The sequence below is a fragment of the Pongo abelii genome, chromosome 6 (genome assembly GCF_028885655.2).
Source record: "Pongo abelii isolate AG06213 chromosome 6, NHGRI_mPonAbe1-v2.0_pri, whole genome shotgun sequence".
Classification (NCBI taxonomy): domain Eukaryota; kingdom Metazoa; phylum Chordata; class Mammalia; order Primates; family Hominidae; genus Pongo; species Pongo abelii.
In genome coordinates this window covers 96,323,828-96,337,864 of record NC_071991.2, presented here as the reverse complement: position 1 = coordinate 96,337,864, position 14,037 = coordinate 96,323,828, and the positions used below count along the sequence as shown (strand labels likewise).

Sequence of the window (14,037 nt, the reverse complement as noted above, 5' to 3'; positions counted from 1 at the left end):
TTTTAATGCCACAAAGAGAATGCATTTTATAAATACAGCTTCCAAAGTTTCTTAAGTCTTTACTTCAGGCCTATTCCTGGAAAGTTTGAGAAGAATGTGATCTTGTGACCCATACTGGAGGGCATTAGTCTTTTTTTGTCAAAAAACGCTATTGAAATTGAATGAAGATGTCATAATGAAAGCTCATTTAAAAACCTACTTAAGCAAAAAGTACTTTTCTAAAATAGAAAGGTTATATTTGATGTAATTTAATAAATAAAAATGGTCCGATTCAGAAATTTCTCATGTATAGGTAATAATTTGGATAATTGAATAATTGTTTACTGGAATTAGACTAATGGTGCTAAGAATGACTTGAAACCATGTTATGTGAGGTTTATTAAGGATATCATGCACGTGTCACTTGCTTGCATGCATTTCTCTTGTGATTTGCTAAAAAGGGAAGCATATGCTTGAATAATATGTTCTCATGCTGAGAAACTTAATTATTTTTCATGATGGGTTCCAGCTGAAAAGAAAATGTTTCACAAATTGGCAGCAGCATGAATTTATATTGTCAGCTAGTACACTCTGCTAGCCTGTGTCACCAAATGCTGCTTCTCTTCTATACCCCTTATAATAATGTGTGCCATCACTTTATAAGCATCTGCTACAATACTTTGGAAGAATGCCTCTTGAAAGAAATTAGGAATTGTCCACCCAGTTATCTTAAAGCTACGTATCTCAAGTTAAGGAGAATCTCTGTGAAGAAAGAAACTTCACATCTGGGTTTTTTGTTTGTTTATTGTTTTGCTTTTTTTTAATTGTGTTATTACTTGGAAACTAGAGTTACGATATCCAGTATGGTAGCTGCTATCCGCATGTGGCTACTGAATCCTTAAAATGTATCTACTTTGAGTTGAAATGGGCTGTATTCATAAAATACACACCAGATTTTGTAGTATGTATGTAAAAATATGAAATATAATTGTATATTTATTACATATAAATGAATTGATATTTTTATACATAAAGTATACTGTTAAAAATCATTTCACCTAGCTTTAAAAAAGCTTTTAAAAATGTAGCTATTAGAATATTTAGATTGTATTAGTGTTGCACATTATATTTCTGTTGGACCACACACTGATTTAGAGTGGTTGATTACTTGTGGATCAGAATAACCAAATATGAGTAGCCTCAAATTTTAAGCAAAGTTTAACTTTATATAAAGTATCTTTTCATTTAGAAATTTTTACATACTGTCCTCTATATATATCATGAGTATTTCTCCTCCAAAGCTGTGCTTATTTTGTTTTCTATGCCTGGATTAGCAAAACACCTGCTCCCAACTTCTGCCCCATTGATTTTAATGTGTCCATACTTAAAATCTCCTGAAAATCTCAGACCATTATATGAAATTAGTCTTCTGGTCTTGCCCACTCCACATTGATTTCTCCCTTCTCTGAACTTACTTTGCAACTATCAGATATATCAGAAAGCTAACACTTAATTCAATTCTATCTCTAATCTTTGAAAGTTGTGTTTCTTAGTTTAGAAAACATTTTGAGGAGAGAGGAAGACATAGGTTCTTCTTCTGTTTTCTCAAAAATGATCATCTTCAATACACAACAAACTGTTTAGTAGATAATTGGCTAATATCCCCTTTATAAGCTGGAACCTTAATTATTCTTCCAGCTTCCTAGTGCCTTGACAGATCACAAAACATAGACATATGGTGTATGATTATTGTCTTTTGGTCAAGCCAATTTTTAAGTGGTGCCTTAGAGAAAGAAAAGTAATGACATGTTAATAAAAACAAAGGAAATTCACTATTGCCTTTTTTTTTAACTCTAAAATTGTCTCCTTTGTACTTTTTATCTCTAACATATCCCTTTTTACTTAAAAAAATGTCCTTTGAATGTTCAGGATGATGCACGCCAACTCTTTGTGCTAGCTGGAGCTGCTGAAGAAGGCTTTATGACTGCAGAACTTGCTGGAGTTATAAAGAGATTGTGGAAAGATAGTGGTGTACAAGCCTGTTTCAACAGATCCCGAGAGTACCAGCTTAATGATTCTGCAGCATAGTAAGTAATCATATACTTCAGAACTAAACTATCATGAATAATTACTTGCAAGTCAAATATACTTCCAAGTCAATTTTATTGCAGAATTGGCTGACACATTCTTGTACAACTTAGGATATTCAGGATGACAATATTTTAAAACTTTGTCTTATGTGTGTTGTGTGTGTGTAGATAGCAATGTTATTTCCTATATGTTCAGTAGTGTCTCAAGAGACTCATGCTATGTAACTCTAATTGAAACATGGAGAGTGGTACCTTTTCCAATATATTTTCAAGAAAGTAGTAACTGGAACTTTCCAAAATCCACTCTGAATTGGGGTGTATTTCTAGTTTACTTGGAGCTATCTTAATGAGAATGTAACTGATTTGAGTTCTTTTCATTGTGTTAGCAGTGCCTGAGAAGAGTTAGTTGTCCAATGACAGGTACTGTAAGTAGGGATTTTTTGAAGGACTGCAAGATGACTCCAAGGTATTTTTTTACTAAGTAAAATAGCTATGTATTTGAAAATTGTCAGTTGTGTGTGTGCCCTGTTGTATTTGACACTGTTTCCAGATATTTAAGTACAGTTTTTTGGAAGAAAAATCTGCCTTGAATTTTCAGGTGGTGTCCCCAGAAAGTTTGCAAAGCAAGTTGTGATGAAACCTAATCAGGGAGGCTGGGTGAGGTGGCTCATTGCTTGTAATCCCAGCACTTTGGGAGGCTAAGGTGGGCAGATCACTTGAGCCCAGGTGTTTGAGACCAGTCTGGGTAACTTAGTGAGACCTCCCCCCACCATCTCTACCAAAAATACAAAAATTAGCCAGTCGTGATGGTGCACACCTGTGGTCCCAGTTACTCAGCGGGGCTGAGAGAGGATGATTGCTTGAACCCAGGACTTTGAGTTTGCAGTGAGCCATGATCATACCACTGCACTCCAGCCTGGAGATGCAGTGAGGCCCTGTCTCAAAAAAAAAAAAAGAAACAAAAGAAAACCTAATCAGGGAGCTTTCTGTTTGGTGATCTCCATAGAACAACACCAAAAACAAAAAAAAATTTATAATTTGCCACACATACTCAAAATGTCCTATATGATATGTATTGCTCTTAAAACCTATGTTGTACATTTGTTTTACTTTCCAGGATTGTTCCATTTTCTTGACACAGCCGTTGGCTGTTAGGGACACAAGTAAGGATTAGATAGATGACAAATTTTGAAAGGTCTAGGTGAATGCATGCACTTTGCCACAATGAATAAATAAATGAGGTGTGGCTCCTGAAGAGCGAATTGTGTTATTTGTTCAGCATCTGACTAGGTACTATATGTTGTGTGATTTAGTGTGTTTAAGAAATAATGAATATTGTATCACCCATATCAATCTTTATAACCCTGTATTTCTTAATCCATATTTTTAACATTTTACACTTGTATTAACCATATGTATTATTACGTGGTTTATACATGTATATATAACATAAACATATTGAATATGTAGCCCATCTCTCCAACTGGTATCATACTCTATACAAAGAAATATTCCTTGACCCACTGAGTTGGTCCTTGCTCTCCAGTTTTAGGTACTCCTAATGTACTTTTTCTTCAGCTTTACATTTATTTTGAGGTTATTTTGTTTCTATTTATGTTGTGAATATTTGATTATTTTCTGTCTCTGCCATTACATTGTAAATTCAATAATGTGTTTTTACCTAATATTGTATTCCCATAGCCTGACCCAGTCATCATTCAATATGATCTTGTTTAATAATGAATGAATTCATAAACCAGACATCACAGAAGCTAGAAGACAAATTAGAAAAAATACTTACAGGAAGAACACAACTCTTAAACCATATTTGCTTTGACACCACCAGCATCTGTAGAGATTTAAGTGGGAGTCACTATTATGAGAAGATTGCTTTGAGTTGAGCCCAGCAAAAGGAGCTACTTCAGTAATTAAGGGGTACTACTCGGGAATGACAGATTGAAGTTCTCTTTCTCACTATATGGGGGAACTTCCAGACCCCTCAGTCTCTTGTCCAAGACCATCTCTCCTGTGCACACTACTTGGACGTGAGTTAACAGAAACATAGGCCGGGCATTGGTGGCTCATGCTTTGTAATCCCAGCATTTTGGGAGGCTGAGGTGAGAGGATCGCTTGAGCCCAGGAATTCCAGACCAGCCTGGCCAACATACTGAGACCTTGTCTCTACGAAAAGTAAAAATAAAAAAATTAGCCAGCATGGTGGCCCATCCCTGTAGTCCTAGCTACTTGAGAGGCTGAGTCAGGAGAATCACCCAAGCCCAGAAGGTTGAGGCTATAATGAGCTGTGACTGCACAGCTGTGTTCCAGCCTGGGTGACAGAGCAAGACCATGTCTCAAAAAAAAAATTAAAATTATAAAATGAAAAATATATTGCTTTCGTTTTACATTATTTTATTTCTAATACTTGTGACCTTAAGATGGCACTAATGCGGCTGCTTTTTAGGAATGAAGAAAGTCTTAGAAACATTTTTCTCCATAGTGATTAGAGGGCATCTTGATCTATGAGTTCTTGACTGGGGATGCTAAGATGCAGATAAGTTGCCCATTAGGACTGACTAGCCACCAATTCAGACTTTAAATTTGTAATCATTTAAAACAATCAGAATTTTTCACAGTGCCTGCTTTTCTTCTTTGTCTTACTGAAATACTGTTTTTAGAGATTTTTTTGAACTATAGCAGTTTTTTTGTTTTGTTTTGTTTCTGTATTTTTTGTGCTTTTTTTGTTTGTTTTTTGAGACAGAGTCTGGCTCTGTCTCCAGGCTGGAGTGCAGTGACGTGATCTTGGCTCACTGCAACCTGGGCCTCCCAGGTGCAAGCAGTTCTCCTGCCTCAGCCTCCTGAATAGCTGGGATTACAGGCACGCCTCACCATGCCCAGCTGATTTTTGCATTTTTAGTAGAGACGGGGTTTCACCATGTTGGCCAGGATGGTCTTGATCTCCTGACCTCGTGATCCGCCCACCTCAGCCTCACAAAGTGCTGGGATTACAGGCGCGAGCCACCGCGCCTGCCGAAGTGTAACAGTTTTAAGCAAAGAAATCTATGAGTACTCAAAGAACATTTTAAATAAGAGTAGCTCATTATTTTAAAGAGGCAGTAGAATCTTGCCGTGGCTTGTTTGATTTAAGTCAAGTCGGATTTTCTTACAGTAAAGTAAAACATTTGGAATTAAAAGCACAGAGAAAGTACTGGAGGATTATCACCAATGTGATAATAAGATTCTCTTAAATTCAGTAAATACAATACAGATAACTCAGGCTGTCATCTCTCTATGTTATTCTAGTATAATTACCACATACATACACTTGACTGTCTAAACATTTTTTTATTTCTAAGTTATCAGTCACCTTATAGGTCTCATAATAAAAACACTGCGGTGGTGGTCTCTACATTCAGCTGACCTTAGGACTCATTCCAAACTCCTCATTTAAGACTTTATATAGCTTACTAGTGGCTTTACTCTCCAAGAAAGAACATGCAACTGTTCCCATCTCCATACTGATTTACAGCTTTTCCTGGGGCAGTGTCATTCCTTTTCTTCCATCCCCATTATTCATGTTTCTGTTCAGACCCCTCACTATCCATGAATCCTTCTTTAATCACTCAGGTCCACATTAATCTCTCCATACCTGTATTTTCTGTGAATTACTGACTATACCATATAATTTGACACAAGATAACTTACTCTCTTACATTGCATGGTATGATACCACTACATTTTTATATCACAACATATGTAGCACCAGTGGCAGAGAGTATTACATGAGTGACTAAAACATGTATTGATTTAGAGAGCAGTGAAGTGCAGCATAAAGGAGTATGTGCTGTTTTCCTGTATGTAACATAAGACTAGTTGAAAAGAAACATCTCGTTCAGCCTTTGGGCAGAGCTTTCATCACTACTTGCTCCAAAATTAAGACCTTAAAAATCTTCAGTAAAAAAAGAATGATGTCTGGATCATAAACACAGTGCTATATCCAAAAGGTGTGATAAAGAATTCTAAGAAACAAACTCATGGTGTGTATTAGCTTTTTTTTTTAAGTTATTCTTTTTCCTTTGAATCACTGATAACTGTCCCTAAGAAATAAAGTACACATTTAAAAAATGCTAAAAGAGCTTTGTGGTTGCAGAGGTGTAAACATTTTTATTTCCGTGGGAGTTATATAAGATAAGATACAAGCTTAAACTGGTTTATATCTTTACACACAAATTTAAAAACTTTTAGTGATTTCAGATTATCGCTTGTATTGAAATGTGTTTTAATTTTTGTTTTGGATGATCTTTATTGGCTATATTTACCATTAACATGTTGTTTTGTTTAATTTTTTTCAGCTATTTGAATGACTTGGACAGAATAGCTCAACCAAATTACATCCCGACTCAACAAGATGTTCTCAGAACTAGAGTGAAAACTACAGGAATTGTTGAAACCCATTTTACTTTCAAAGATCTTCATTTTAAGTGAGTAGCTTTGAAATATATGATTTCTAAATTTAGATAAAAACACATTGCTTTAGAAATAAAAGGTATAATAAAAGTTTACAGTATTTTTACAGTTGGAAATTACAGTTGGAAAAAAACTTTCTTCAGATGATTGGACAAAAGAATGTTTGGGTGAAAGAAGTCAAAAAAAGCATTCCTAAGAGGAACATTTTTATTTAAGAAAATCTATCCAGACAAATTCCGTTTTGCCTGTAGTTTTTACAGTGATTCAAACAAAATAGTTTTTGGCTTTTATTTCTAAACAGAAAATTCTGCTCTAATATACTGTGTTTCCGGAAAGTGTTGCCATCTATTTTTAGGTAAAAAGAAAGCAAGTTTTACTGATAGCATAAGTGCTTATTTATGGAAATATTAAGAAGAGCACCTTTAACAATTTTTTCGTGAACAGTTTTCTTCATAGGGAGCTTACCTTCCCTATGAAGGTGGTCCTTATGCACTATTTCATGATAAGAAGTATTCATTTAAAGTGTACTGAATATCCACTTACTGAGGTCGGAGCAGAAAAGCACCGAATTGTAGTCTTTAGAAATGCAAGGGGTCTTGGAGTGCATGTTTTTCCAGTTCCCTCATTTTATGATGAACAAGGCTCAGGAAAGTTTAGTAAAACATCATATTCAAATTTACAAAACTACTTTTCTCTTTTTCCAGTAAATAACATTTTCCAAGGTATGAGGAAAACTGTTGGACTCAAACACAACGAAATATAATGTTTTCATTTGCAGTCTTGTTTTATCTATACAGCCTTCCTGGTCAGTTAATCTGTTTCCCTTCCAGGTCATCTGCTAGTCATCACCATGACTTTCTTCTTCTAAAATGTTCCACCTACTCATTTCATTGTTCACTCAAACAAAATTGCCTTTAAGTCTGTACTGTTATTCATCATTTCTATTAAAGTAATAGTAAAATCGTGAAAAAAGAAATTATGTATCCTATGTAAAGATATATACATTAATAAAATAACATCACAGGATATTCTACTGAAACAAAACTTCTGTATTTTCATAGACATCTAAGACCACTGTAGTGTTACTTGATGTTAAAAAAAAACTAATTAAAAAATACAGATGTTCCTTTTTTGCTTCTTAGTATTATTTATTTCAGTACATTGAAGCTAAATAAAGAGGCAGAAGTTCTTTTTTTAAAATCTAGTTTCTTATAATTCACATTCATTTAAAATGTCACATGTCCCAAGTGCCAGTTGAGTGTTCAGCTGAAGGAACACCAAACACAAAGCCCTTGGACAGCTTTGGGAGGCCCGTCTGATGTCAATGACTAATTTATATGAATATAATAGAGTCACATTATTCACACAGTATTAACACCTATGCATGTCCTACACCAAATATTCCTGGAAATGAAAATAATAAAAATGCTAGAATTAAATGAGTTATAGACTTACAGGAATTTTGTTGTTCTTTTAAGTTTAACAGATAGGGATATTTTTATTTGTTTTTAACCCAACAAAGTTAAGATTGATTTTAAGGAAGATTGCCACTGCAGTCATGGGCATCAATTAGATATCATCTCACAGCTGCAGAGCTTTATAGATAACGTTGACCCAAATTGAGCACACTCCAGTTGTCACTGCAGGAAATTGGATTAGAAAAGGTGTTTATGATCTGTTTTTTAAGGAAAATTTTAATATTTCATGTTTTTCTAAATTTCAACTTTTAAATACAGTGAAGGATTAGATAAATCATTTGTTACCAGTTTGTGATTTTTTTTAAGATTATGTTTAGTGGAGGTTTTTGGTTTCTTTGTAGAAATTCAAACTTTACAAGACTGTGTATATCTATCTTTTACCCAACTCCATCCCCACAGTACCAAAAAGAATTTTTTAAAAGATTACAAAAGCAAAAAGCAGAATAAACTGTTATATTATTCTGTTTGCAAAAAAGTAATTTATCTGCATTTGGTTTGCAAATGGAGTGTCCCATGTCGTTATCGAAATTATTTTGTCTTTTTTATTTTCATTAAAAATTTTATGATTCAACATAATCATTCTAAATAAATCTTTACTGTGAATTATGGATTAAGCTTTGCTTCAGCTAACTCTATTGCTCTGAAATGGTCGTGATGATAAAGCAGAATTTCTAAAATCATCTGGAAAAAAGGTTCCTAAGTGAGAGAAAAAATAATTATCGGTTCACCTCATAAAGAAATCTCACTGTTACAAGTAGTGAACACTGTTAAATTATATGCAGCGATACTTCTGATTGCTTCCATAAGTATTTTAAATTTAATACATTTGTTACTATCACTTGTCACTGATTTACGGGTGGTTCATGTAATTGAATTTACAGAAAACTAAAGCTTTATTTCAATTTTTCATGGCTACTTCTCTCCAAAAAACAAACATTGACCTGCTTTCTTAAACAAAGATATAGGTAATAATTAATTTATTTGGCAACATTAGCTTTGTGCTTTAATACATGCTATGGTTTTGCATATACTTTTTTTTAATTTTCATTTTTTTTCTAAAAAGCCTTCAGTGGACATTTTATGCTGCTGTCATCTGTTACTGAAATCGTTTAACTTCTTTTAGTCTGCTCATTACTATTTCCATAATATTAAATAAACTCAGTACTCTGATTTCAAGTAATCAGATATGTCTGATCTGGAGAATATTGTCGTTTTATCTTAAAACTAAGAAGTGATTTTAATGACAAGGAAGTTCACTATTAGATTGGGACTTAGAATTTTTTTTTTAACCTAGTATACCTTAGATTCTGTTTTTGTTTTTCTTCACCTTGTTTTAAAGATTATGTTCTAAAGCAAACTTAAATTATGTTCAGGTAATGGCTTACGGTATCTCCCCTTATTCAAGGGGATACGTTCCAAGACCCCCCATATATGCTTGAAACTGCTGATAGTACTGAACCCTATATACACCATGTTTCTTCGTAGGCATACATATCTATGATAAAGTTTATAAATTCAGCACAGTAAGAGACTAACAACTAATAATAACATAGAACAATCATAGCAACATACTATAATTAAAAAGTGTGTGAATGTGGTCTCACTTTCTCAAAATACTGTAATATTTTTGGACCTTGGTTGACCACAGGTAACTGAAACTGCAGAGAGTGAAACCAGGAATAAGGGGGAACTACTTTATTTCTGACCAATATTGTCTGAGGAGAAAATGTGTGGAGTTGGAGTTAACAAGTAAAGATTCTAGACCTAGGTTCCCCTAATAAGTAGTTGGGTAAACTTGGTTAAGTTTCTTAACAGGCTATTACAGTTTTGCTCTATGTTAGAGGCTTAAAAATAAAATGAGTTATTGCCTATGAAAAATGTTGTAAAAGTGAGAACTTTATAGATAGTAATAAGTGGCAGAGGCAAATATTAAATCGATTATTTGGTACTTAAGGCAGTCTGACTATATAAAATTCACTTTTCATCTTGGTCAGGTGCACTCTTAAACATTTATTTCAGGACCATAGTTTTCACTTCCAGCCTAGATTTTTCAAACTTGTCATTTCAACATCCAGCAAATACTGGGATTCAGTAAAGTTGACTCTCAACATTATCCTTCCAGGAGGTTCGTTTATCATACTCCATTTAGGCTTCTTGGTTGAGGTTGATGTATTTAGTTGCTGTTTTTATTCGATGACTTAAAGATAAACACAGATCTGTCAGGAACCTCAGATAAACTTTGTCTTATTTTGGATTTTGAATGCTGTTAAATTACTATCATTACTAACATATAGTTTGAACTTTGCTTTTTATAGGTTAAATGAGCCTCAGATGAATGAGAGCAGAAATGCATTTAGAATAATTCTACTGGGAACTCTTGAGTGTGGTCATCATTTTGTGGTTTTTTCATGCTCATCATGTTGTAATTCTTTGTTTAATTTTAACTGCTGGGTAAAATTTCAGTTTCACATTTAAAAAATTGGTATTAACAAATCCAAAATGAGGCAATAGGGCATCATAATTTAAGAATTCATATTATCCCTGTGATTAGGCATTTATGGCCAGTGTCTATTTGGATCATTTTGCTTTAATTAAAGAATCAGCAATTTTATTTTACTTTTTTTTTGCCAGATATAAAGCATTCTTTCTATCCTGAAATTATAATATGAGATAAATTTCTGTTTCATTTCTATAGTAGTATAAATGTGTTATGTATTTGGGAATGCAACATCCAGTTTATCAGTTTGATATCCATATATGGTTAGCCAGCTTTGTACCAGTTAGTTTTGGTGACAGTGGTATTAGATGCTAGTCTAAGGCATAAGTAATCACTTCTCAGCATGTCCAACATCTCCTTCCACCCCACCCTTCAGAATCCCTAAGAAAACTCAAATTCATTTCCTATGTGATGTTGGTTTAAACTCATCTTTTCATATGAAGGAGAACATACTGTATTTTTGCTCTTTTTAAATAGTAGTTTAGAACTTAACAGTACATAAAATAATGAAGATACTTCTAATATAAGTGTAGAGCAATGAATAATGCTTGTACATTTTTAGCTACCATTATATGGAAAATGAAAGCAGTGATAAAAATTAGTGTTTCTTCTAGTTATTCTCTTCATCTAGCTCTCTCTGAATTCCAACAAACTTAAGCAGTTTGATCATTTGTAATATCAGTTCTCTGTCATTGTTGCTTCTGGATTAATTATGTTGCTTCTAATTAATTAAGGCTTGGGGATTAATTGATCCTCAAAAGGATGGTCCCCCAAACTAGCAACGTCTGACTCCTAACATTCTGAGTCACATCAAAGTTTGAGAACCACTAGCTTAGACTCTGAGTTCTTTGTTTATGACCGGGACCATTCTCCACCTGTCATCACATGCCCTCCTTCCCTGTGTGTCTGTTTCCATTTGGCTTAATAGTTCATTCCTCAGTTTATCTTTTCCACTCTCATTTTGCTATAAGCAGCAAGCAGGAAACTGTAGCCGTCTGCACTTTGCTTGCAGTTTTCCTCGGTTAAATATCCAAGTTCATTGCTTAGAAGTTGCACCTTCCACCCAGCGCTGAAACACACAGTTCAGCCAGCTGTTTGCCACTTTATAACAAGGACTGTCTTCCCTGTAGTGTATAATAACATGTTTTCATTTCCTTCTGAGGCCTCGTTAAAAGCTCCTTTAACGTTTGTATATCTACCAGCATTCTGTCCATGATGATACATGTATTCTCTAAGACAACAGAAGGTTCTTTCCAGCTTTATTTCCATCTCAGCTCTTAGCAGAATTGTCTTTAATCTCCCTATTTCTACCAGCAATCTCTTCAAGATAGTGTAGTTTTCTTTTCTGTCAAATGCTTAAATATTCTTCTACCTCCTACATATTACCCAATTCCAAAGTCACTTCCATGTTTTTAGGTATTTGTTAGAGTAGCACCTCACTCTCTGCACTAAAGTTGTGTCATCAGTATTCACCAGAAAAGCAGATCCAGTAGGTTATGTTTATTTCAAGGAATTGGTTTATGGGATTATGAAGGCTAACAAGTCCGAAGTTTGTAGGGTAGGCTGGCAAGCTTGGACATGAAATGTCATAACATTGTCGAGGAAGAATTACATTTTCTTCTGGGAAACCTCAGTTTTTGCCAGTTTTAGCCTGTAGAGTGATTGAGGGCTGTTATATTATTAAGGACGGTCTCCATTACTTAAAGTAAACTGATTACAGATGTTAATCATATCTATAAAATACCTTCACAGCAACATCTAAATAAGTGTTTCATTATATAACACCTAGATAAATGTATGATGGCGTAGCCAAGTTAACACACAAAACTATACCATCACAGAGAGGAAATGTGGGCTAGGGTCATTTGGGTTGTTATTGACATCTATTATTGGATGGACAGGGGATGTGTGACATCTAATCAGAGAAGTTATCTGAGATATGCTATCTTTTCATTAAAGTTATTTTCAAATTGTGTTCCTGGGCATTTTAGCAAATGGTAACCCAATTTATATCATTTTAATTTACTGTCATTTATTTTGTTCTTGTTTGATCTTTATTACCAGCTATGCTTTTTACATCTTAACTCTGTGATTTATTTTGTGGTAGAAACATTTTGTTATATAGCTTACCTGAATTTAATGAACAATGGTACCAGCTAAGCCAAAAGAATGAAGAAGCCCACTTAAGTGATCATAAAAGTAACAATACTAGTTGATGTACTCAGATTTGGTTTATAGGCCAGTACTGCTCTGTAGGGAAAATTCTTTTTGCCTGGGAATTAAATAGGGACTATTTTAATTAGTGCACCATCTAGATAAATGGAGCCTTTAAAAATGTACCAGTTCGCATGGTGTTTTCATTATATAAGTGGTTATTTCTAGGTTGCATAATGTAGTCTATGCAAATTTTAACTTTTGCTTAACTTTATAAAGTCTTAGAAAAGGAATAGACTATTGTCTTTATATTGTTTGATTTTGCTACTACTTTGTTCACTAACTTACAGTGGTCCACTATTGTATATTGTGTAAAAATTGAATTTTTTTCATTCTAAATTTTAAGGCCATTCAGTAGGATCCCTCATTTCATATTTCAGTTCTCTCATTTTGTAATGTATCATGATTTTACTTTTTATGCAAACCTATTTTACCCTATCTGAATTTTATTTGCTTGCCGTATATGTTCTTACCTGAAATGGTTTCTTCCTTACATCAAAGCCTTGCTTATTACTTCTGAGTTAAAACGACATGTTTTAGTAGGAGGAGGGGGTCTCTGTTCTCTGCTTCAGTGTTCCGTGACTGTGGTAAATGGAATATTTACTCTTTGATCTCTGCATTCCCCAGTTGCTTCATGTGACTTCTCAGTGTTTACACACAGTGCAATCCATTCATTTGTATTTGCTTTAATGTTCTAAGTGTTCTCATGTGTATTAATGTCTCGTTTTTTGAGGGTATTTTTGTTTTCGCTTTTTTTTTTTTTTAGAGATACCCTCCCTTCAATCAAAAATTTTAAAAACTAGCAGATTTTTTTCCCCTTTTGAGAAGTCCAGTTTGTGACATTTTTTTCCTCCCATAAAGTCCTCCTCTCCTTCCTTTTCATCAGACATTTCCACAACTATTCGGAGCTTTTTTTGTTAGCATTAAAGAACTTCTCAGAGCTTTTTGAACACTTAATGTGATGTTAACTCATTTCTCCTCTTAACAGAATGTTTGATGTGGGAGGTCAGAGATCTGAGCGGAAGAAGTGGATTCATTGCTTCGAAGGAGTGACGGCGATCATCTTCTGTGTAGCACTGAGTGACTACGACCTGGTTCTAGCTGAAGATGAAGAAATGGCAAGTAGAACTACTTTAAGAGTTGAGCTTGAAACATGAAGATCTGAAGGTGTTGCCAAGAATTTTTCTGAGAAAAATTCTTAAATTCTTTCTAATGTCTGTAACAATTTGAAAGTACAGGGTCTTTCCTCTAACTTTTCTATTTGCCTAATAAAAGAGAAATATACTAGAGAAGCACAGGTGGATCTTGAGGAAAA

At 34.2% G+C, this 14,037-nt stretch overlaps 1 protein-coding gene across 3 annotated transcripts in view; it reads left to right on the top strand.

Moving 5' to 3' along the window:
• Nucleotides 1-14,037, top strand: part of GNAI1 (G protein subunit alpha i1) — an 84,831-nt gene that overhangs the window by 62,696 nt on the left and 8,098 nt on the right. For all 3 annotated transcript variants that reach the window (NM_001132282.1, XM_054558910.2, XM_054558909.2), the window contains 3 exon segments: nt 1,909-2,066; nt 6,419-6,547; nt 13,711-13,840. In NM_001132282.1, coding sequence (NP_001125754.1) covers nt 1,909-2,066; nt 6,419-6,547; nt 13,711-13,840 — 417 coding nt within the window.